Source organism: Gobio gobio (genome assembly GCF_949357685.1).
Source record: "Gobio gobio genome assembly, chromosome: 16".
Lineage (NCBI taxonomy): Eukaryota > Metazoa > Chordata > Actinopteri > Cypriniformes > Gobionidae > Gobio > Gobio gobio.
Genome location: NC_137109.1, coordinates 39,628,890 through 39,654,985, shown reverse-complemented (window position 1 = coordinate 39,654,985; position 26,096 = coordinate 39,628,890). Strand labels below are relative to the sequence as shown.

Below are 26,096 nucleotides of genomic sequence, written 5' to 3'. Positions count from 1 at the left end.
TTAGATGTTTGGTAGCTCCTTTCGCAGTGGAAAGTGAGAGAGCGAGAGCGTGCTCGTGGCTGCCATATCGGGCAAATTGAGTCAAATATTGAGCGAAATGTTGACAAATTGTGCAGGTTTAAAGCTCTGATTAAACGTTTTGGTGTGGATGTCAATCTGGAAACCCTGTCCATGTTAAACGCTTGGGGAGACTCGTTGGGTGCTACTGAGCTATATCAAATGACAAAACCATTTCTGGATAATTGAGGGTTGTAGTTTTCCTGTGTCTGTGCTAGACTGTTACGAAGGTCAGATTTCGACAACAGCTGAACTGAGCAAAAATGTACAAACGCAGAAACTTTGAGAACTCGATCAGTCAGTCTGGAGTGTGATGGAGAGTTGGGCTGGAGTGGGGAGGACTGTTTGTCTGTTGTTCTCAATAAAGATTGGATTTACAATATCATTGCCTCCACCCCCTGTCCTCTCTCTCCTCCCTCTCACAACATTTTACAGCTCTTGGCTCCTGGATCTGCCCTATAAAACACCGTAAACATAAAATCCACAAGCACTTAAGAACTGTCCTTCCGAGAGCTGGGGTGGAGGGAGGGATAAACATCCTTTTTACGCCACTAGCCATCCATCGCTCTGTCAATCCACCCATCCATCTAGTTAGTGGGAGAGGATATACTGTCCTGTATTGGTTTATTAAGATGCATTACATTGTGAATAGTGTATTGTGATTGAGTTTGTGAGAAAAACCACATGCCCTTGTCCATTATATGACTGAAAAGTAAAAAAACCAAAACATTATTAGGGTAAGGTTGTAGGATCATAACCTCGAAACAGAATCAACAGTGTTGTTTAATTGAAGATTGTGTTGCTGCACCATGTTTGCTCATGGGAGAAATTGCATTTGCCCTACATGTTTATTCATATTCTGCCGGGAATTAAGGACAAGTGTCAGTTCTGAGTCTCAGATGAGCGATCCAGACACATACAGAAAAACAGAAACAATCCCAGATAAGAGTGACGCCTTGCTGTATATATTAACTAAGATGGAACTTAGAAAAATAGATGAAATTGGATGGAATTTTTGTATTATAAAAAGCAGCAAAAGAAACTGGAGGGTGTTGGGAATGAGCTGAAGGCCACTATTTATTTTTTATATTTCTACTTTTGACTGACAACAGAATAATCTAGAAAGCCCCAAGATGTGTTGTGCAGAACTCTATCTTTACCCTCAGCCGGAAAAATAGCCCCACAGATAGAGAGGCATGACAGGATGAGAAAGAAGGTAGTAAAGCTGCATTTCTGCCTGCGCAGTTTTAGACTTCACTGCCGGGTAAGACAGTATGCATAATTCACACTGATATGTCTTCCTTTCACAAAAAGCTTGTGATATTCACACGGCTTTGGCAGGGAGTGTGGATAGCGCCGCACAGGCGTATGTAAAATGTGTAGACATCTCTAAATAGGTCTGAAAATGCAGCTTATTTGTCAAAGAGCATAAGCCATTAAATCTGTTATCTGTTGCAAATGAAGCTCAGCATCCTTAGCTGGTGGTTCAGACCCCTCTCACCAGCGTAGGCGAATTTAAAACGAGTTCACACTGAGAAATCTCACATCTCTCAGCATATGCCACATTGTTGCTAATTGGAAACCAAGCTTGTTGGAGGGAAATGGTTGTCACACACACACAACCCTGATAAATTCATTCTGTCTGCGTCGCTTAGAAAATTTCATTTTAGTGAAATGGCTTTTCTTTTATGTTGCATTTGAGCCAATTTAGTTTGTTTTGTTGAAAACCGCATCAATTTGGAAGAAACAATATGATTTAAGTATGTATGTGAACAATGAATATGAATTGAACGAGAATATAACTGTTTAGATATTTTGGAACGTCCTTGAATTCCCAGACGTTGTGCCGTAATTGAATTCTGTTTGATGCCTGAGGCTTTGGAATCATCTTTCAGCTATTGAACCTTTAATGATATGATTTAGGATTTTAAATGAATGATTTAGGATAAAAAAAAAAGATCTGAACACTTTTGCAGAACGGCAGCCCCATAGCAATTATTTCAAACCTCGTTAAAAGCCTCCCACCTATACCATTCTCTCCCAATCAATCGCCACTTTAGCTCCAATGAAGGAATGTGAATTTGTTTGTCTCCTCTCTAGTCTAATTAGCTTAATTGACCCAGTGTGGTGGATGCAGGGTGGAAAAGAGGAATGCGGTTCATCAGGGACGACTTCTGAGAGTTTCTGCTGCTGTTTGGATAGGTGCAATTGCTTGCGGTAATTGTAATTCTCAGTTTGGTTGCTCTAGGTACAATGAGAGAGGCTCTGTGAAGCCACTATAGGTCTAGCTTCTTGGGCGTTTGATTTACCAGTAATTGGGACTTGTCAAACTCTCGAGTTAATTGTTGGGTATTGTCAAGTTGGCCTTTTAACTGGTAATTTGAACGGCAAAAGCTACTTTAAGGTTCGTTATGGATGCCACATCTGTGCCTTCTTCCATATGTCAGTTTCTACAACTGTCTTCTACGGCAGTCATATGCTTAATAACACTCAATAATTTGACGTTGCCGTGAATTGTAAATCGCTATGGAAGAAGGTGCTGTTTTCCAATTATCTAGAATTACATTCATTTGAGAAATGGGTTGGGGAACAGGTGGAAATAACTAATTGAACTTAACGTTGTCTGAGAAACCACACTGAGGTCACGGCATGTTTTTTTACATACAGATTAAGCTTGTGTTTAAAGCCCTTTTTCCTTGGATACTGGATACTGCGCTTCCCCCTCTCATTATATTGATCTGTGCATTGCTTACACAGGCATTACCACACTCTCCAGATTGGAGGCATGTTTGCGCTTAAACAGACACTATCCAATTGGCTACTCTTCTCTTTATTTACTCTTCTACCGTGTGCCATATATTCCTATCAATGCCACTGTAGAGATTTTTACTCTAAACTGTTCAAATTCATGGTCCTTGTGGAACTGACAAAGGGGATTATGCCTCACACATGATGGGTGCATTAGTTATTATTTTAAAGCAGAGGGGGAAAAATGTTTGCTTTGATAGATCATGCATTATGATAGTTCCTATAAAGATCATATAAATCCATAGCTTCTCATTAACTACGTACACATCCACAAGTGTTTCATCACAACTTTTAATGATACATATATAAATGAAAAAGATAACAAGCTTTATTTACTATTCATCATGATGGTATTCCATATCTATAACGAGAGAAAGAAGTGATTTACATGTACTAGTTTGAATAGTTCACTTTTAAAATGCATCAGAAAAGGCTGGAAAATTGCAGATCCGGTACGGATATCCTTTTAGTGTTCCTAATTTTTACTCTCCCGGCTAATGCTGCATTTAAGTCACACAAAGTCAGACTATGGAAAAAAAAGTGGATTGTCTTTAATCAGTTAAAGACCTTTGTTCTCTCTCTTCCTTCTTAGCCCACACACAAGATGCAAAGGTTCACAGTGTTACATATTTTATTAATCCCTGATTTCTGTTTTTCCTGCACCTCAGTGTTTCACACACAAAGATTGTAATGAGCTGACGCGTGTAAATGTTGTCTGATAATTTGTATTCTACTTTAATAGATTCAGGGCCAGATTTACTAAACAGAGCAAATTAGCGTGAGAGTGCAATCCCATAAAAGCGCTGATGGGAGTGGAAAGTTCCGCGCGTGATCTACAGACAATGCGCACATTACTGAACACAGACGCAGCCGGATCATTTCCATAATGAAAAACACAATCTACCAAGAGCGGCGCAAATTAGCGTCTGGTTTAAGACATGCTTTTTTGTCAGCGTTAAATAATGGCACAAATAAAATTGACGAGCACAAACCTTAGTAAATCATGTTGCATGATTTATTTAAATACTCTCCTCTCATAAATCTCCTTTTTAGCACTAATTTTTCACTGCTTGTCTTTTAGTAAATCCTCACAGTAGTTTTAAACGCCAAAAGAGGGTTTGCGCGGACGCAAGCTATTAGTAAATCTGTCCCTTAGTGTCCATGATATTCTCTGGGATGTTCTGTATCAACAAGCCCTGCCCTTTAGTTAGCTTTTTTTACATGCTAAATTGACTATTATCTATGTCAGCCTGTCAGTTTGGGTTCCTTCATCAATTAGGGTTGCCCCCTTTCATGATTGTCTTTAAGTGCCTCTTTCTATTTAGTTTAAAATACCTCAGATTTTTAAGTCATGCCTTCCATCATAATTGAAATGCCGTTGTCCTTTGTTGAGCAGGTGAAACTACTGAGCTTCGTAAATTTCACTTGTCTGTTCTTGAAACCTCCATGCGGTGAATGGAAAATGTGATATATTTTTTCCCTTTTTCAGACACAAGAATATCCACTTTTTCAGTGTCTTATTTTTTTTTTTAGACAAATTTCCTTTGTGAACATGAAACCTTTTTCTGTGCCTTCATCTCTTTCCTTCTCTTTCCTTTTGTCTCCTTCTATCCCACTTTTCTCACTCTCATTAAAAGAAAAGAAACCCAGAAGCAATTTGAGGTCTTTCATTGTCAAAACTATTATCACCACTGTCAGCTCCCTGGGTTGGGAACAAAGTCCTCGTGCTGCGTGCAAAAGAAATAGAGAGAATAAAGGAAAAGCCCATAAAAGGAGGGAGAGAGAACGGAGAATTTGAATTTGAATAACACTCCCAAAAACATTGTTTTTTTTTTGTTTTTTGTTTTTTTGTCATCAATATCCCCCAGAACGGAAAGGCATCAGTTTTCCCCAGTGCATATATATACACAGTAAAGTCCAAGTAGTAAAACTATATCTAAATGAACCTGTTTCCAGATCTCATCATCATCATCATCATCATGCTAACCCTTAATATGAGCTAGTTTTAGGACACTGATAATCATTGGTACTAAGTTGCAAAAACAGCTTCAATTATCATCTGAATATTGGAAAACATCAATACCAAGAGTGGTATCCCTGGCACTTTCTGACTAGTATAGGTATTTTAAGCATGTGGGCTTTTTGCCCGTTAAGAACAATGTTTTGAAAACAGACTAAAGGAGGCACAAAGGGTACTTTGGAATAGGGGTGTGCCGAATGAAAACCTGCTTCATTCACATATTCCACTCTGAATATTTTTTTATTTAACCATGTTAATGTTTTGCATCATGTAGAGTGCATGCAGGACACTGCCCAGATAGCTTTTTAACTCCTGATTTTGAACAGTGAATCATTTTCTTTCTTGTATGTTGCGTAACCTCACTTAATGTCCTAAAAGATTCAATTCAATTTGCAAAATCGTGATTTTTGTTTTAAACGTCGTGATGTTACACCAACGGTATATGGAAAGTATGCCATTTTAAATATAAATATTTCGATTAAAAAAATCTATTTTAAATCTCCTATCCAGTAATAACATTTTGTGTATGATGAATGGGGGAAAATGGTCCCCTTAGAATCGGCACACCCCTACTTTAGAACCTAGGGAAAAGAACCCTCACCCAACTGCTTTGCCTGAAGACAGGAACAGAGTAGGCAGGGGGTTATAAAAAAGGCTATCACGTGTATGAATAATCTATGTCTGGTATTCCCCCTTCTCTGTACCCTCGATTTGTTCCATAGCCTGGATTTCCTGTGTGGTTCAGGGTGCTCCTATATAGAGTTGCATTATTAGAGGGAAAGATAGTATGGATGTATGTCATATCCTCAACTTTTGCCTTGGGCTGCAAAGGCTGTTGGGCAGCCATTGGTGTCATTTGAAAGCCGTGAGCCCTGATTTCTAAGATTGATGTGTCTTTTATGGTTCCAGACTCTACATAGTCATCATAATGTTTGCTGGCACCTCTCGATCCAACTACATCTCTACCGTATATAGAGTGATCACCTGGTGCAAGGTACCCTGCACGGTGTCCATACCAGCAGAAGATGCCAAAAATTAAGAACAAAGACACCAATGCTGTTGCACCTCCAATAATTCCAGCAAGTGGTAGCGCTGACAGTTGGTCAGTTCCTCGATCGCTGTCCTGGTCTGAAATAGGCTGCTCTAGGGGATCCGTCTCTGTTTTGGCACAAGCAGGATGCTCATGCTCTGAGTTTGTGTTTATGTTTAACCCCCCAGTTGCTGTGAAAGAGTTTCTTTTACCATCGTTTCCAGAGAGAGGCACCAAGCAGATGATATAACTTGACTGGGGCTGTAGTTGCGTAAGTAAATACTCACGGCGATCCCCTGGCACCAGTGTTTCTGTGATTGACCCCATTGCAGGACTGTTGCCTAGTCGCAACCAGGAAAGTCTGAAGGAGGGAACTGGCTGTGCAGCCTGCCAAGTAATGTGAACTGTCTCTGGTGTGAGGGGTTTTACACTGATTAGTAATGATTTACCAGTAACCCCATTTCCGCCTCCAAGACTGTCCTGGCCCATATCAGAATACTTGTGTCCTGGTCGTCTGGATCTGAGGGTAAAGAGGGAGCCCTGTGGAAGTGGAGGGGTTGTTGTAACTGGTGGCTGTGTCGGCCACTTTTTCTCTGTGTTCTCTTTTTTTGCACCATCATTTCCAACCATTCCTCCTGCAGCATCTACACTGATCTCACAGTCTTCTAATTGACTGGTAAGGTCCCTTAGTACCATGCCTCTTAGTCTCTCTGGTCCATGGCAAGCTAAACCTCTCACAGTCACTGAGGAACCTCGCTCATGCAACCAGTCATGAAGCCAGCGGAGGTTACAGCCACAGTACCAGGGATTTCCTCGGACGAGTAATTGTGAAAGGCTGTCTAGGTCTTTGAATAAACCCTTCGGAAGAGTCGTTAAGTTGTTACCTGATAGGTCCAGTTTCTGTAGTCTTCGCATGCCATCCAGGGAGCCTCGTGGCATGTGGGCTATGGCATTGTCCTGTAGATAGAGCCGAAGGAGATGCATACTAGGAAGGTTTAATGGTGGTGCCTGGAGCGAGTTACGAACCAGAGAAAGCTCTGTGAGATTAGACAGCCGTGAGAATGTGTCATCTGCGATTCGTTGATTTGCCAGCAGATTACCATCAAGGAAGAGACGTCTTAGAGAGGAGAGACCTCGAAACGCATGCGTTGGAATAGTTGAAATCCGATTGTCGTCTAGTCGGAGTTCCTCAAGTGATGCAGGCAGTCCTGATGGTATACTTGAGAGGTGGTTGCGTGACAAAAAAAGAAGACGCAGCCTCGGATTGTTGGCGAAAGCTTTGTCTTCTATACTTACGGTTGAAACTGAATTGTCATCCATGTGAAGCTTCTCCAACAGGGGGAGCCGTGCAAGAGCGGAACGCGGTAAAGTTCGTATATTATTGTCCTGTAGGTGAAGTTCCCTTAACGACGGAGGCAGATGTGTTGGAAAATCATCAAGTTCATTATCATAAAGGTAAACTACTCTCACAGTCAGTCGTCGCTCTAAAGATGTTGGTAGCCCAGCATTGTCTATGCGGTTGTTTTGCAGATAGAGCACAGCTGCAGTTAATGGTAATGGAGGAATGATGCTCAAGCCACGGTCATTGCAGTAAATAAAGCCATCATCACACCTGCAAGCTGAAGGGCATGGCACGTCTCCCTGAAGCTCCGCCTCCCCGAGAGCTGCCTCTGCGGCGGCAGCAGTTGCTGCTGCAAACTCGAGGACTTCAACCAATAATGTCAGGCATAGAAGAAGTAGGAACAACCAATCGCGGAGTTCAACAAGGCTCTCTGTGGCCATAATTCCAGGCAATGTACCCCACACTCTCTGCAGACTTAATTTAACCCAATGTCTCTAGTCACTGTAGTTGGGTAAGCGCAGGTCTTTTTTTGCCCTTCTTTGCTTCCAATCACAACCCCTGTGGAAAATATAGAAAATAAAACAAAACAGAGGTTAAATTTGGTTTCAAGTGCAATGCAATTATAAGTTCACATATGTTATTTATTATGCTGTCTAACTTTTACAGGACTTCTGCTTAAATGTGAAAAACATTGTAAGGTAGTAAGAGGTTAGTAAGCAAGTGCAAAGAAAATTAGTCAAGCTGAAAGCTTTCTAGATAACCTTAGCAGAGCAACTGACAGATAGGGAGCATTAGACAGAAACATTAGAATAAAAAAGGACTGCAAGAAAAAGGCAAATGGATTGAGGTTGAGCTAAATAAATGGGTAGTGTGGAAAGAGTTGGATGTAACTTTTACACTGCTTCATTATACACTGAAAATTGTAGGTGTGAGGTGGTCGTTCTGAACTTATATTAAAATGTGATTGACATTTGAGTTCCTGGAAAAACAATTACAGGTTTATTCCTGGATTGACTTAAGTCATATTAAAATTTTAATGTAACTGGGAACAGTGTTTGAATAAATCACTAGTTTAATTTTAACTCAAATTTTTGAAAGTTCACGGAAGGGTCAGATAGAGCTCTCATTTTTGGTCTGATTTGCAATTGAGATTTAGATGAAAACCACAGACGTTTACAACAAATTGACATGCATAATGGATGCTGTTTCTTGGTTGTTATTGTTTTCAAAATAGCATGAATTATTCAGAGACTACATGGAATATCCAACAGAGATTTCACTCTGTGTTTAACCAGTCATTGACTAGATGGCTGGGGATTGTGAATTTCCTGTGTATGTATTCTCTGCAAGCCTTGTCTGTGACTCAAGGCAAAGACTATTTGCAATTTAGCTGATCTTTTAAAAATAATAATAATTCAACATCTAAATTGTCCCCTTAGGTCTAAAATGTATCAAAGTGAAAAAAGTATACATTATTTTGGCAAAAAAAACAGCCAGATAGAATTTTTAAATCACCAAAAAGCTTTTGCATCAGGGTTCATCCATAAGAATAGCCCCTGCACACTAAAAACACGACAAAAAAATCATCATTATGAATTTGTTGAAAACTGCAAACTAATCAGGAATGTTTTTCATTGTTTTCCTTGTATTCCAGCAAAAGTGTGCTGTGACAGTATAGCTTTATTTTTTAAAGACCATATTTTTGTTCACTAAAATGTACATTTGTATACCATTTTGAGACATTAACATACTCATATGCACTAATCCAAAAGGCACTTGTTTTTTGAGTATTTGTGTGTGAAGGGTTGATATGCATCACTCTCTGCTGGGGCCTCATTCTTTTTACTGCCTTCCATCCTATGGGATTGGAGGCAAGGTTGTTTTTGTTGCAGGCCAGGCCAGATGGGAGATGGTTAGCTCTCTTGGTTACAAACGTTGTTACCTTAGGCTGCAACTACATGCAAAACAAACCCTTAAACTGTGCTTGTGCCCATGCTAAACTGATCGATAGAACTTCGCTAGTATTGGAAGCTTGCTTGTATTGGAAATTATTCAATTTTATCGGAAACACATTTTTCTATGACTACAGACAACATTTATAAAATTCTAAGGAAACGGGACTCTCTTTTTCAAGTCTGTCTCTCTTTTTAAATGAGGCGTGCTTCATGTAAATGGGAGCAATTTAAATGTCATATTTAATGACTCTCCCAGTGTGTATGCATTTGGGTATATTTAGAAATTTAAAAAAAAATCTGCTGTCTCTCAGGCCTGACTCTGTATTCTCACAAAGAGAGTTGGAAGCTTGAGAACACAGAGAAAAAAAAAAGTTCTGAACAGAAAAGCTTATTTGAAATTGACATTAACCAGTTAATAGAATGGTGCAAGTATGAAGTCAGATCCCGGTAGACTAATTCGCCGCTGTTTCCTTTGAGATTTTCCTATGGGGTTTTTCGATTTATGTGTAAAGTAAAGCCTTTGGTAAACATAACTTGACTATCTTTTTGTTTTGTTCTATGAAGTAAATTACACACACCCATAGCGAAACACATTTTAAAGTTTTTAATACGTAACTACATAAGACAGCTTGGGGTGTGGGTGTGTGCAGTGTACGTTGTAGAACAAAACGTCAAAATATAGTCAAGTTCTGTTTAATACAGGCTTTATTTTACTCATAAATTGAAAAACCCCATTATAAAACCCCAAAGGAAAATCTCGAAGGAACCAGCGGCGAATTAGACTTCTGGGTTCTGATGTGAAGTTATGACATTATATTTTATAGTTCTGTTTAATATTTAAATTTGGCAGTCAACAAATCATGCTTCTTCGAACAGAGAAATGCAGGAAAAAAAGGAATAACAAAACAAAAGGAAAAACTGTGCTAAGTTTCGGTCCATTTTTGTGACACGCTCCAAGGAAGCGCGGAAAGAAAACCGAGATGGCAGAAAGCAGCATCCTGGTTGTTTTCTTTATTTTAAAAATAAAATGTTTTTATTGTGAGGGTAGGGTACACAAATAAAAGTACAGTTTCAAACTATGTCTTACGCTTATCTGTATGACCATAAATGACCTTGTAGTATTTTAAGTTGTATTTTAAGTATTTAAAATAGTTATTTTTAAGTTGTTCCGCTGTTGTAAGGAAAAAGTTCAAGTGATCATGCAGGTGCCTCACGTGCCCACACACAACATATTCTAGCATTGCTAACTTGACATTGCAGCTTGTTCACCATCAAAATAAAACCTATAAACCAGTCAACCAAACCTATAAAATGTTATGCTGCTAAATTTAAATAGTCAGTAGAACAATCTGTGCCGTTCAGTGTGAGCACCACCCCACTGTGCTGTTATTATGCCAAGCACATTTTTACACATGAAGGTATAAGGTTTTATGTCGATATTGGAAAGTACAAAGCCTATAGGCTAGTTAACATGATAAATAATAGTTTAGCATCCAAATACATCGCAAATATGGAAACATTTGGAATTGTGCAGAATGAGAGACGTAGGAATTGTGCAGAATGAAAGACGTAGGCATGAGCCCAATGCTGGTTTCGTTCAGGTTATTGTTAAATAAATTTGTTTTAGCTTTACGTTTATATAGCTACTTATATTTTTCATTCTTGTTCTGTTCTTATTGCTGTTAAATTTAAAGGATTTGTTGTGGAGTGGGGGGAACTAAAATAGCCTATAGCTATGTTTGTAGTGTTTATAATGTTTGTAAACATTTCCCTTTATTAACCTGTATTTTACATTATTTCTGAATGTTATAATAAAATCAATTTTGTATGTTTGGCGTATCTGTACGTGTTTTTAACCATGCAGCAAACGTTTAAAAATATCTTAAATTACTTTAATTGTACTTTAAATCGTTTAACTGAAAGTTTTTCCTGTCGTTTACATTTGGCCAAAATCTTGTGTAATAAAAGATGGTGTATTGGCTTTGACTATACGGCATATACAAGACTAAGGCCCAAACCCAATTCTATTTTATACCCCTTCGTCTTCCCCTACCCCTACACCTACACCTACCCGTTCCCCTTGAAAGAGAGTGGCAAGGCGGAGGGGTGAAAATATTCCCCTAAGAAATGGGACACCACTACAATACCATTACACGTCATCATACATCGTTTCTTTTAATCGTTACATTTAACCAGTATGAACAGCAATGAAGTGTGTAGTAGGCTATATCTAACAGAAATCAGGCGAGCACGTTTAACAAATTACTTACTCCCAACGTAGTTTTGCGCTGTTATTTGGACTTAATAAAACGGCACTTGTTTTCAGTTCAAAAATGCATGAGCCTTCGAGTTTCCTAAGACGAAACAGAATGATAGAGAACATGCAAGACTGGTGAAGCTGTTCTCTTTGTTTATTAACCGTTCCATTCTGTGCTGATCCGAGCCGGTCGGTATGGATATGGTTTCGTTTTCTACTGTGGTGCTGCGATAACGTTGTCTGGCTATCACCAGACCAAGCTCAATTTAAGATTGAACACTGGTCTGGGGAGTCTGCTATGTATTTTCTACTGCACAAGAGGTGTGATAAACAAGCATTAATTAAACGACTCTGTACGCAATTGGATAGTCCTTCAACCAATCAGACCACAAGAGGCGTGATCAACGGGCAACGACCCATCGCTTCTCTATCTGTCATCGTGTTAAACCCGTCAATAGCGCACCAGGCGGATAAGCCAGTCTGTGATTGGTTCCCGCAAAAGTGTAACAGAAGCAGTAGAAAGGAATGTACAGGTTTCCAGACTGAGTTGCAGTGCGAAATCAAATCACCGGCAGATCAGACTGGGTTTACCCAGTCTAGCGATAACGATCATACGTATATGTCAAGTCAGTCGTTGCCTTGGTAACGCAAGAGTTTACAGATGATACGTGATGTAAATATCGACTGCGTTATGAACGATGACCAGATATTTTTTTTAACTATTATTAATTTGTGTTCACTTCACTTAAATAGTGCGTTTAGCAAGCTACGGAGAAACTGGCAGCCAGGCGACACACAAGTGATCGATCCCGAGTGGCAACATACACACATTCAAGCAGCACGGTAGTCTGTCTATGGAGGGAAACTCCTCATACCCCTTTGTTCGAAGTGTGGTCCTGAAAAATCTTAGTTTGAAGAGCTATCTGGTGCTTCCCCTTACCCCTACCACTCCAGCAAAAAGAGAATCGAGACACTCCTACCCCTTTTCGTGAACGCGCAAAGCGAAGGGGTAGGGGAAAGAGGTAGAAATGGGATTGGGCCTAAGACCTGGGCCTGTGTTTTTTGAGTAAAGAAAACAGTGTACTTATCATTAAGTGTAGGGGAAAAAAAGTTCAAAAGTAACCAGTATTTTTTCTAATCAAACCATTTTCGGAACATTAATGTTACAGAAGGACGCATGGACGGAAAGTTAAAATACTGATAAACCAATTGATTTTTCCCCCATTTTTAAGCCCTGAGAACACCGTGGAGTTGATGTGTAAAACAACTTGTAAATTTGCCTTTAGATGGCAGAGTACAAATGTTTCAAACAAGAACAAATGTTTCAAACTGTGTTGCAAGTTCGAGACTTGCTGCACAGTTTGAAACATTTGTATGTAGGCAGGTTACCTTTTACCTTCTCTCTGTTCTGCATCTCGTCTTTTTCTCTATCCTTCACTCAAACGTTTCTCTGCTCTGAAGAAGGTTTTCATCCTGTCCATCTTTGTAACCGCCCACTGTGCATCTGTAATCTCTTATAATCTCTTCTTATACTCTTCTTTAATCTTAGTGGTTTTTTTTCCTTTTCTGTATATCCTGCTGATCCTCCTGTCAATCCTGCATTTTCATTCTGCCTAAATCCGTTTTGTTTTGTTTTTTAATTCTTCTCTCGAGTCTTTATTTTGTTTCTTTTTGCTTTCTACTTCAATTCCGTTGACAATATAAAAGGATATATTTCTGCTGCACATTTTTTTTTAAATCCAGCCACACAACTCTTTACACATTTCATTTTGCTTTAGGACAGGATGTAAACATTCAAGAATGCCTAAAATCCAAGTTGGCTATTTTTACAAAAACTACACTGTTCTTACCTTCTAACGGGTATCCCACATTGTCCTTTGGCTGGTAGGTCTGAGCAGTCAGTGTTTGAGCGGTGTCACTCGTCCTTTTGATTCAAGATAGAAAATTGATAGAGCTCAAGGTCTTTCTTCTTGATCCTCTTTGTCCTTTGATTTCAGTAACCAATGAAAATTGCAGCCCTTTATTGTCGGATTCCTATGAATTGTAGGCACTGAAATGAGCATAACGTCAACCATAAAAACCCTGTAATTTTTTCCAGTGTCAATCAATTGAAGCAGCCAAAATTTTCATCACTTCCGTACAGCAAGAGAATATCCGAGCCGATGATGTGAATTCAAGTTGCAGTGTGTCCATCAAAGTTGACATCATGTTGATTGTGTTTTCTTGAATGAGACTGGATGGAACACAGTGAAGTTGCAACCCCTCATCTTTGACACCGTGATACCTGTGAAGAAAACATTTTCAGTTTTTAGAGTGCCAGGACAGGAAATAGTTTTTTATTCACAGTGGGTCATTTTCTCTTTAAACTTGGCTTGACCTAAAAAAAAAACCTCTATTTCAAAGAATATCAAGTCTGAAAATTGTGAAGTCAAGTTCAGTGTGCAGAATTAAGTGGAAAATCTCTTTTACAGGCTGCTCTAAGCCATAGCCAGGACCAAAAATGCAAAAATCAAGGCACACACGTATTGTTGCAAACTGGGTCACACTGTTGACAAGACTGAGGAAGGGCAACAAATGATGGGTGTCTTTTTCGACTCAATCCGCTGTATTAAGTGAAGGAAGACCAATGCTGCATCCCAATGTGCCTACATATACTATGACCTAAAAGTATGTACTCTTTTTGTGAAGAAAAAGTACATACTTTTGAGTGTGTAGCAAAAGAGTATGCAAGCTTTGGGACATACTACTCTGTCATCTTTAACGGACTCTGTTGCTTAGTTACGTGTGTCCCGTCACTGTTTAAACTGCCCTGTCAATCATCGTTACAGTTTAAAAAAATGTCCTGCCAGATTTCTAAGACTAATTAAGTTTTTTGGTTTTTTTAGGTGAGTCCGAAATTATGCATAGTGTATTTTCATGTTTATATTTCCGCTGTGAGTGTTTGTTGTTTATATTTACTAGAACTGCTGCTTTGGGAATAAGCCTCTGAACCAGCAAGTGTTAACTCTTTTTGTATCATAGTGTGCTGAATCTGTTTAAATTCCCAGGCCTGACATGGTTGATTTGTGTTTGTGATGTTGAAAGTCTCCTCTGGGTCCCACTGACTCCCAGTCTAATTGCTTTTTCGCGGTCCAGTCAGAGATTGGGAGTGATCAAAAACATTATTGCAGAAATTTAATGCACCATGTGGACGTAGCAGCCTGGTGAAGATGGATCAGCGGAGGCCCATAGTACCACTTGTAAGAGGAGATAGGGAGCATTTCCAAGGCACACAGCTAATGTAAAGGGAATTGAGCAGAGGAGGAGTAATAAGGACAAAGAAGGCTAATTAAAATCAATAAACGTATTGGGGAATTTTCACCAATCAATGCTCGTAGATGGTGAAAAAAAACATAAGGGCTATTCAGGCAGATTCCTTAAAATGTCTAGCGGGTGTAAAACCAGACAAATACACAGCCCGTTGCCCTTCTCTGTCCACTATTCTCCCTCTGCCACTCTTTCTCTCTTACGGTATAATGGGGCAGTCACATTAGGAAAGAGATTATGATGGGAGATGATAAGAGGTTATATCAGTGCTGCTGTCAGGCTCGCACTGACCTCCATCTCCAGACGTGCTTGAATAAATGCTGAAAATGGACAGTAATAATGTTCACCCGGAGTAGGGTGGTGCAGTTCCAATGCTCCGGGGTTGTTAATATTGCTGATGGTACAGATGTCCTCCATTCTTAAAGTTATTAGAATGGTGATGCATCTATGCTTTTATTTGTATGCCCTTGCATGTTTGAGGCTGAGTGTCCGTGTATATTCGATTGTGTGCGCATGCATATGTGTATGAGCCCATGTCAAACATTTTTGCCATCCTGTGCACGTAACCTGCCCATCTCTGCCTTTCAATTTCTCATTTGCTGAGCGAGGGAGAGAGAATGGAAAAGAGGGAGAGGGGCAGATGGAGGAGTAAAGGAAAGATTGATGAACCTATTGGAATCAAATTTGGTGGCAGAAATGACTGTCAGGCCCGGTATCCACAAAAACACATTCACAGCACTGACACAAAGACAGACACACACTGAGACTCACTGGGCTTTGTCTTAGGATCACGAAGGAGCATGAAATCTTAATGGTCTATCTCGTTCCTCACACAGTTTTGTCATAAAATATTACTCAAGTACATCATGAAATAATTACTCCCCAGCAAATCCAGTTCATTATTAATTCACAACAAGCACTGATGAATAACGTTGTTGTATTGGCTGGCTAACAATGTAAACAACCGGAGAGCTTTTTGTTACTGTCTGGTCCCTTGCACATAAGAGCAGTAAACTCAGTTAATATGACATGATTGGTGTAGGGCCCTCAGGAATTGTGGTATTTTACTGAACAGTGAGTGACTGTATGTGTGTATGTGGCTTACATTGGGGATATGAAGATAGACGCCATAATAGCAGAGCATTGGCCAGAGGGCATACTTGTGTGTCAGGATATTTTTCAGTTCCCATATCAGCACATGCCTCTGAAACTAGTGCTCTAGGCCTCCAGGCTACAGTCTTGTAGTGATAGTCCACGGCCCAGTTCTGCTTTAAAATGGTTTTGTCAATGGGACTCTGCATTCTAGAATTGTAAGTGCTCTAGAATATTCTGCAATTGTCACATTCATGAAACGACAGATCTGTCTTTTGCTAATGACGCTTTAAAACTTCTTTTCAGAAAGCGGACTAATTCATTGCACAGTCTACTCATTGTAATTACCTACTATTGAGTGAAGAAAGGAAAAAAATATATATAATTGCTACACAGATGTTTTGACAGTGGAGTACAAACACCTTGATGAGATGTGCTTAGGTACCTCTCTCTCTCTCTCTCTCTCTTTCTCTCTTTTTTTTTTAGTCCAGTGATGTCTCAGATCTTTAACTGCCAGTGGCTCTGCAGCGCTGAATAGTAATATGTGTGTGCGTGTGTATGTGTGTATTTCACTCTCTAAGATCTGATGATAATTAGCTAAAGGTAATCAGGGGTAATTCAGCAACGGGAGTGAAAATGGCAGGAGACGCAGGGATGTGACCAGCCTCTCAACACACACCCACACACTGCAGCCTTTTAGCATGAACAACCATGAGCAAAGAGAGGGAGAAGCAGAGATGAGGGGTAAGTGTGACAGGGATGCGTGGATGAACAGAGAGGGGAACGCACCTTGTTTTTCCCCATATCCCCATTTTCCTGTATTATTCCCGTGCGCTTCCTCTCTTCTCTCTTTTGGCTCCCATCCTCTTGGATGTTCACCAGTGCATTTACTGTAATCTGTGAACCATTAATGCATAAATGCCTATACTGATTTATGTCCTTATTATATTCAGTGTTTGTGCACTGAAGAGAGCCAGTGGCTTGTGAATGTGATAAAGATGCACTAAAGTGGCACAGGGTGAGAGAGAGAGAGAGAGAGAGAGAGAGAGAGAGAAAGAGAGAGGGGCCTAATGAATTGAAGTAACACAGAACTCTTGAATGTATATGCACTACAATAAAACCCCCATCAAGGCGTACTGGTATTTAAAAACGCATACAAGCATACTTTAGTCTTAAGGCTGATTGCATTTATTGGCAAAGTATGACTGAGGTGCAAGGGCATGCAAAGACAGATAGTGGAAGTTGGACTAAGGCATTCATCCTTTTATTTCTGTTATGGCTTTTTCTATGTGACATAAAAAAATCTATGACGTTGACTATTTCCTGGCTATTTTATTTTGGTGTGTTTTGAGTGACATGCCACAATATTCAGTATTCAATATTCTTTGCCTTTCTTTATTATCTGATGCAAAGATGTCAAAATGACGGTAATGTAATTCATAAGTTGCAAAGAAGATAGATGAATGGACTTGAATGCCTACAGAAAGTGGAGAATGAATGAGCTTTATTTACCTTTTCTTAATCATTAAAGATGGAGTCAAATGTAGCAGCAGGATGCATTTGGAGTCGTACATCTGCACCTGCAACATGCAAATGAAACCCTACCCCTCATAAGTCTGACAGTGCTAGCTGCACATCTCATCTGTCTATAAAATGGTGTACTAAGCAGTCATCTCCTATAAAATCATTTTAATGGACAAGAATGAATGTTGTTGACCCTGTGGTTTAACAGAGCGTTTTAAGGTCTTTGGTTTGATGAGAAATAACTATACTCTCTTGTATTGAGTTTGTTTTCATTGTTGTCTGAATAAAGAAAATGAGATGTTATGAGTCACCTCATAGTATAAATGCATTGAGACATGACTGTCTGTGTTCATGTTCAAATTCTCTCTTTTACTTTTAGAGATACCCGACACTGCATAAAATGTAATGGTCTGTATTTATAGTGTTTTGCTACTGAAATAATTAATAGTATAATTTTCAACCTCTCTCTAAATTCTACCTCTCGTCTTTTTCCTCTCTCTCATGGTCCCTAATGAACAGGTAAACGCTAAACCACATTTTTACTCCACCAGTCTTTTAGTGTATTTCTCCTCTTTCTAATTCATCTTCCTTTTATTCTTTGAAGGCAAATTGTTATTATTGCCATCACATTTCTAATATTGTCTTGTATTATGTTTACTTCTCTTGAGGTATGTCATCTATTTTGTAAATATATGACCGACATTTATCACTGTCACTACTTCCAGCCATTTTCCTTTCTTCACTTGTCTTCTAATTTGTTTACATTCATTCATTTATTTTGTTTTCCCATCTCCCTTCCCATTTGTGATCCCAATATGTTTGTGCCAATATACCATCCACCCTTCCAGCTGGATAAGATGGGCTTTTATTAGAATTATACATAAACACTGACATATATGTAAATCACTTTCTGGTGATGCATTTCAACTAGCTCCTTGTCTCTTTCAAATAACATTCCTCTCTTGCATTACCATTTCAGACCTATTTCTCTTTTGCCCTTTTCTTCTCTTTCTTATGCTCCTAGTTTCTTTGTAAATGATGCAGTCACTTGAAATAAGCAGACAATTTACGTGCTGAATACTTCCATGCTCACTTTCTCTCTGTTTTCAAGCGCGCACACACAATCGCATACAAACAACCAATCATACCTCTTGCTGTCCCTCAGCCAGTGCTTATGAACATCAAACACAAACACTCAAAAGCAGAGCATGCACACAGGAAGAAAAATAATTAGGTTTGTCTGAATTTGACTTAATGTGGGTAAATTTCTCTTATCAGCATTTCACATAACAAGACAGAGCAAAATGTCATAATAAACAGCCCCCACTGTGTGGTGAATAAAAAGTGTCACTTTTTATATAAAGACAATTCATGCATTTAGGTCAGTGAACAAAGTTGCCCACATGTTCGACAAACCCCACTCACAGAGCGGAGAGTGAAACGAGCCATGTTCAGAAGCGATCTCTACTAAGCTGAGCTGTGTTTGGCTTCCTATGGGAGGCCTGTGCATTTGTTTTTTTTTTATAGCTCATTTAGAGCCAAACTGCAAGGCACCATGCTGTGCACGAACACGTACATGCATTTTTGCGTTCTTCCCGCACAGCATCACTTTAAGTAACTGAACACAAATATAAGAAGTTGTAGCCCTGCTTGAATGGGTCTCTCTGCATGTTAATTATAAATGAGCTGTAATGATTTAACAAGCATGTGTTTGATAAGCTATGTAATTTCAGTGAATGCTGCAGGGTGTAAAAGGATGTGCTTTCAGTCTATATGCATGCTTCATATCAGTTTTGACATAAAATGCAAGTGATTTTGTGTGTTCGGACTCACTCTATTAACCTGCCACATGCTAAAATTAGCAGCTCTTCAAACTAGTTGCATTATCAAAGCCTAGTTCAGAGCTTGCAGCTGGTTTTTGCGTGGAATAATAATCTATTCAGACTGTTACAGGCCCCTTTCACACCTCGTCCAATTATCTAGAGCCACATTCACTTAATTCATATCGCCTCCATTTCATCGATTCTAGAGCTATACAGGCAACTCTTTGAGACCCATTTTACCTATAAACTCTGCCTGCCCCAGACACAATCTCCTCTATCATACTTTCTTTCACACAACGCTGTCTTTTCTTGACTGGTTCACGGCAGGCGAGGCACATCTAGAGATCTATGTCCAACAGAAGAGCGTTTGATTCAGGCGAAATAAAAAATTACTTTGTGTCAATGACCAAAACGGCCACATTGATTAATAAATGACTCTGACGTAGGTCCTGTGTCTATGACAACCCTGGCCTGGCAGAGGATAAGACAAAACACTCATTGTTGTGTGGGTGCTGTTCCCTCTCCAAAGAGCAAGACGAGTCTGTCTGCATTTCCGCCCTTAAAAAGGACATTACTAAGAGCTCAGAGCTCTCTGAAGCTGTGCATCAAACTCCTTACTGTAATATGTAATGAATCAATAACTTACAAATTATGATTCAGTTGGAGTCTCTTATACGATTAGAGTAAGTGGATTAAAAGAAGAATATTGGTGTCATAACCTTGTTCAGCTTTCTCAGATTTCACTTTCTAGGAGTATCTATCTATCTGTCTATCTATCTATCTATCTATCTATCTATCTATCTATCTATCTATCTATCTATCTATCTATCTATCTATCTATCTATCTATCTATCTATCTATCTATCTATCTATCTATCTATCTATCTATCTATCTATCTATCTATCTATCTATCTATCTATCTATCTATCTATCTATCTATCTATCATCTATCTATCTATCTATCTATCAAGTTTTTTAAGGACCTATTTGACATAAACCGGCAGCGTGTATGCGCACATATTTCATCACGTCTTCTTCAAAAGAAATGTAACGTTATGCAAAGGACACTGAACTGTACGTCTGATCACGACCGCGATGACACGATCAGTTATTCAGCTACACAGAATACAATGTAAGTTAATAAATAGACTGACAATTCAAAGAAGAATGGTCAAAAATGTAACCGCATTATTCTTTCTGTGTTAAACTGATGCGTGACATTTGTTCAGACTGTAGTGCTCTTAAATGTACTGAAAATATCCTTAGACAGTTTAAATGTTCTTCCGTGCTTCTCCCTCGTTTCTGCAGTTTGTTGTTATATAGGGTTATATATAGGATTTTAATATTCATGTGTCTGTAATGAGCGTGTTTTATTGGTTGTCTCCGCACAGCATCATTTTGTGGGGCTTTGCAAACCTGCATGTATTAACTCTAGTGGGGAATTTTTTGTCAATATTCACTCGTCATGAGAGTAAAATAGGGCCTTATAGTCAATCTATGCAGTATTTCCTCTCTCAATCAGTAGAAAATGTGGTTAACACCGGTCATGCATAGAGGAAAAAAATACCGTCATATACCGTGAATCCGATATAATTTTGAAAAATACAGTGATATAAATTTTTGGTCATATCGCCCAGCGCTACTCACGTGTGTTATATAATATGCATATATTATGCATCGTCTCTGACAGACAGACACTCAGGCCAAAATGTTCTCCCTCATCTCGGAAAGCCATGACGCATTCAAAATGTCTGGTAATGTGTGTTTTCAAGGAAATGTGTGTCCTCGTTGGACCTCTTCTTCTTGTAAATATTACTGTGTATTGTGCATGTTATTTTTTGACAGACGTCGATGTTGTGATAGCAAAATGAAGTGGATTTGAAAACCAGATGGATTGTAAGGTAATGATTATGTCTTAGCTGGCAAGTATTCAGTGAAGTGATTGAGGCCCTTGAGTGTTATGTCATAGTTTTTGATGTGATATAGTGTGAGGGGTGAATTATGTTCGATTTTTGGATCATTCTAAAATGCGCTGGAGACTTTTGAAATGCTTTTTGCGTAGTTCATTATATTTATTTTACGGAAAGTTTCGGGGCTTAAATAAATGACATGTCAACATTTTTACATTTAGATGTCGCAAATTCGTTGACTTTTGAAAATCATTCAGTCATTTATTTATTTTTACCAGGAAATAAATGTTTTTGATGCAAGTCTCTTATAACAAGAATCTGTTATACCCATATATAAATAGTTAACATGAAATAAAATGACTCATCATTAATATATCATAATATTACCCACCCCTAACTGCAGGAAACATTAAGTTACAGGGTTATTGAACAGAGCTATTCTTACCAAAACATGTACAGAGATCCTGTTCAACTGAGTCAGATCACCACCATGGATGTATTTACGCCATTGCACTCAGCAAAACATTTTGCCACCTCGTTGAGAGCACTGAAGTAAAAGCTCCAGATTACTGTGTTTGGTAATGCTAGGGAGTCTTGGAAATCAAGTGTGAGATTATTACAGTTGACAGCCTAGAAAAACATGAGCTAACTGTGTATTCTTGTAGTATTTGAAGTACTTGCATATCTGGACATACCAAAGGGCTGGGTGATTGGTCCATTTTTATAGTGTCAAGGTAAGGAATATGACAAGGTGTTATTTGTCTGTGTTGTTTGCCATTTTGTACTAACAACAACAACAACAAAAACCTTTATGTTATCCAATATTGAATAGAATACGAGTTGCTCAAGCAACTGTGGTGATGGTTATAATGAAATGCTCAGTCTCAGCCTCAAACCACTCAACTATCTCTCTTCTTCCTCTATTCTATTTTGTGTGCAAAACACATTTAGATGTTTTGAACAATTAATTAGAAACAAACGCTATACTCAATAATTTATAGTCAACTAGCTGTTATAATGGTGAGTGTGTAGAAGGCTCATTGTATGTCTTTGTTTATTTGTTAGTGAACTAGGTTTTCTGCTACTGCTACCAGTCTTTTCACTGTAGGTGCTAAACGTGATGGCTTAAACCTGTTATCCATCTGTTTTTTTCTCCCCCCTCTGATATATGTAAAGATATAGAGAAAAGTAGCCATGTGTGAAGCTGCTTTATCTCTATTGAAATCTGTAATGCTGTGTTTTTATAATGCAACCCACTGCAGAGTGACCCCACTGACACACACGCCACTCTCACAGGCCCAACTGTGAATTATAAAACAACTAAAACTGCTGTCTAGAGATCTGCCAAAGGAGATACAGCTTGAAATATAAAATCAGTGAAAACAAAAACGAATCACTATACCTTAAAATATATAGAATTTGTGGACCCAACTTATATTAGGTGGCCTTAACTACTTTGTACTAACATTTTAATTAATCATTTGATACAATACACTTATTGTGTACATACATGTTTTTACATTGTACTTGTAAAATACCTGCATGTAATTACTTCTGTAATTAATTTCTGTAGTTACATTTGTAATTACACAGTTGGCACTTCCCTTGCACCAAACCCTTAAACTTGCCAATACCCTCACACCTGTCCCTAACCCTACCCGTATCCCACCTCAATATCAGCAAAGGTGTTTTGCAATACAATTTGAACACAGTAAGTACATTGTACTTATTTTTTGATGCAAGTACATAGTACTTAAGGCAACCTAATATAAAGTGGGGCCGAATTTGTATATTGTAAACTTTGCGTTTGGTTTATTTAAGGGTTTGCCCAAAAATGAAAATCATTAGACTGTCAATGGAGGGACAGAAAGCTCTCAGATTTCATAAAAAATATATGTATTTGTGTTTTGAAGATGAACTAATGTCTTACAGGATTGGAACGACATAAAGGTGAGAAATTAATGACTAACTAAATGACTTTTGGGTGAAGTAACCCTTTAAATGTAATGAATAATAATGTTATCACATTTTCTAAGTTGATTATTTTATTTCAGCCAGTCTCATGTTAATCTTGAGTACCTATAGAGTAGTATAGCATTGAGTCTTTAGTTTTATCATATTTATAAAAGAAATACGCTGTGCCGTTTTTTTTCCGAAAACAGCCGATCTCGTTGAGGAGTGCAGTGGGCGGAGCTAAAGAGAGCACACATTCACCTATAACACACACACACACAATACAATCCCTCCCTGGATAACTTTCTATTCAATATACGTCCGTGTTGTTTACATTGTGTGAACTTGCGCACCGATTGCCAACAAAACACAGACATTTGATGCAGTTTCTCTCACCGCCTGCGGTTTCGACTCATGACAGGGAACAAACAAACACACTTGCAGAACTCCGGGAAAACTGCATCCACTGTTTAACGCTGGGTTATTTGGGAATCTGAGCAAGGTTATCTTTCCCTCACAACCAAAAACACACTTCTTTAATGATAGCGCCGACAGCTCACATAACCCGAACGAAGCTCATTGATGTGCACACTCCTGCTTTTGCTCATGAGCGCATGCGCTCATCCAGAAGAAGTGTCCATGCAAGTGATTCCATCCTTTATGATTGCATAAAGGGCAATACTTCCCAAAACTTGTTCGAATCCGGAAGGAGTGTAATTGGCACAGAAATACTACTCCATCATACGTCAATTTTTTTAATTTTTATGTTCAGCATGAGAATCCAACTCTTTAACCCCCCCCCCCATCAGAAAGAGATTAATTACTCTTTAAAAAGTTAGGCCATAACCAGATGTAATCTCTCGTGAATTTTCTCTTTCTGAGCTATGTTGCTCTCAGATCTGCATTTGACCACCATCTTAATCTGTGTTAGAGTTGATGTACTCTAAGTCTGTGTAATCTGCTGTGTGTGAGTAGAGTTGGATCTGAAGTACTGTGCTAATCCCAAATGTCTCACTCTTGATGTAGTTCATGTAGTGTTTTTGTCACCACAAGATGGGCTTTGGTAGACTGCTTAAGTATGATGGATGATGGAACGTTGTTTTTAAATTATTTGTTTATTTGCTGTATAGAATATTTGTATGCAATATAAAAATGCATAGCTCAAACTGCTGCTTATGTAAAAGAAAACATGTAAGAGTAGTTGTGGTACTCATAATTAAAATGGGTTTGGGGTAACTGGGCCTGTGTTTGAAGGGTTATGTGTGTGTGTGCAAGATGCAGGTCTTGCTGTACTTCCTTCATGCAGTGTAAAGCATGTTTGTTACATACTGGACCCACTGTTTTGGCATGGCTATGAACTCATGCTGGCGACACTACAAAACCCCCACTGTTTCCTGGCTGTTACCAACAGGGGAAGGGGAAAAAAGAGATGAGAAATAACGAAATATGATAAAATATATAAGTGTTGCCACCATGTACACACACACACACACACACACACACACACACACACACACACACACATATATATATATATATACACGCTCCCTCTCGCTATTCACTTACTGCACCTTCAGAAAGCAAGATGATTTCCCTAAAGATTTACAGAGGAGTGCTTTTGGCTTTCATAAATAAGATGCAACCCAAAACTTGTGTATCTTATCAAAAAAACTAGAGGTAAAAAGGAAAAGGAAAAAGTACTTAGTAAAACAGTACAGGTCACAGTAAAAACTTTACTGTGAATATTAATTTAAACAACAGGATATATCCATAGAAAAAAAAATATTGTTAAATATAAAATCAAGTCATAACTCAAGCATCATGTTCTCATTTACAACCACTATGAAAATACGTACTGAATTGTGTGCCTCGGTTAAAATCACATCACGGTCCAGGACAAGTAATCGGTGCCGTAAAAAGTGTCATTGATATCAAGATCTCATGATATTATTAGATGTTCTACTGTGTTGTATTATTTCGTCAGTGTACACTGTAGGCTACACTCTCTCATAATCGGCAGAGAGAAGGTACAGTGCAAAACACATGCACTCCTGTCTAAACTCTGCACCAGGTTTGTTTGAAAGTATAAAAACAAATGCAAATTTTCACCAAATTGTATAGCTACCAGTATTTAAATAGCCATCATGAACAAACAAGCGCATTTATGCACTATACACAGTCACACGCCTTTAATAACCGGTCATTAAAATAAATGAGTGAGAGTCGCAATCCTGGATCTTAATTCTAAGCGCCTGCATTTAAATCCTATGTGACTGCCGCCTCAGACTTGATTAAACACGCGCTTAAGAGCAAACAAATCAAACACAAATTAGAGATGTAGCATTCAGTCAGAATATATCAGTATTCTCTAAACGGCGATTCAAATGTATATTAGGCTATATTTATACCTCCTTACAGTTGAATTGAGAGTTTAGCAGACCAGAAAATAAATGTACCTCAGACTGACCATTGGTAACAAGTAGCTTATATGAAGAAGTGTTTAGAGCAACATACCTCAGTCTGGGTAAACGGCATCTTTCCTTCGGTTAAATTCAAATTTGAAATGTTTATTTTCTTCTGTTCTGTATCGTGTTTTTTCTCTCAATGGGTTTGGATTTCCTCGTTCTGTGTTTTAGCTTCTAATCTTCAGTCAGTCAGACTCGCTGTGACCGTCGCGCGCGCTCAGAATCTCTCTCTCTCTCTCTCTCTCTCTCTCTCTCTCCTGTCACTCAGAGCGATGCGCCTCGCGCTTTCTCTCTTTCGCGCCACTCCACCCCTTCATCTCCTTAGCGGAGTAACGGGGTTTAACATAGATCACTTTACGAACAAAACATCTGTCTTTGAAGTGAATATGGCATACATTAAATTACCCTGAATATGAAATGTCGATATATATCATGCGTATGAGTTTGTATTGATTTTTTTTTAAAATCTCATTTGGACAACAGTAGCTATGTGTGTGTATGAATGGATATACGAAAATTCATATTCAAACAAATTATTACAATAATAACCCTA

At 38.7% G+C, this 26,096-nt stretch overlaps 2 protein-coding genes across 2 annotated transcripts in view; one reads left to right on the top strand and one right to left on the bottom strand.

The window, feature by feature from the left end:
- Positions 1 to 26,096, top strand: part of macrod1 (mono-ADP ribosylhydrolase 1) — a 60,215-nt gene that overhangs the window by 5,084 nt on the left and 29,035 nt on the right. The window lies entirely within an intron of this gene.
- On the bottom strand, positions 3,146 to 25,788 carry flrt1b (fibronectin leucine rich transmembrane protein 1b). The gene is made up of 3 exons (XM_079838604.1): positions 25,593 to 25,788; positions 13,320 to 13,753; positions 3,146 to 7,815 (listed from the first exon to the last, which is right to left on the bottom strand). Exon 3 carries the CDS (start codon positions 7,695 to 7,697, stop codon positions 5,544 to 5,546), a length of 2,154 nt encoding a protein of 717 aa, XP_079694730.1. The 5' UTR covers positions 7,698 to 7,815; positions 13,320 to 13,753; positions 25,593 to 25,788; the 3' UTR covers positions 3,146 to 5,543.

Bases quoted from the DNA above. Each gene is read 5' to 3' on its own strand.
- flrt1b (XM_079838604.1), bottom strand. From the start codon at position 7,697: ATGGCCACAGAGAGCCTTGTTGAACTCCGCGATTGGTTGTTCCTACTT.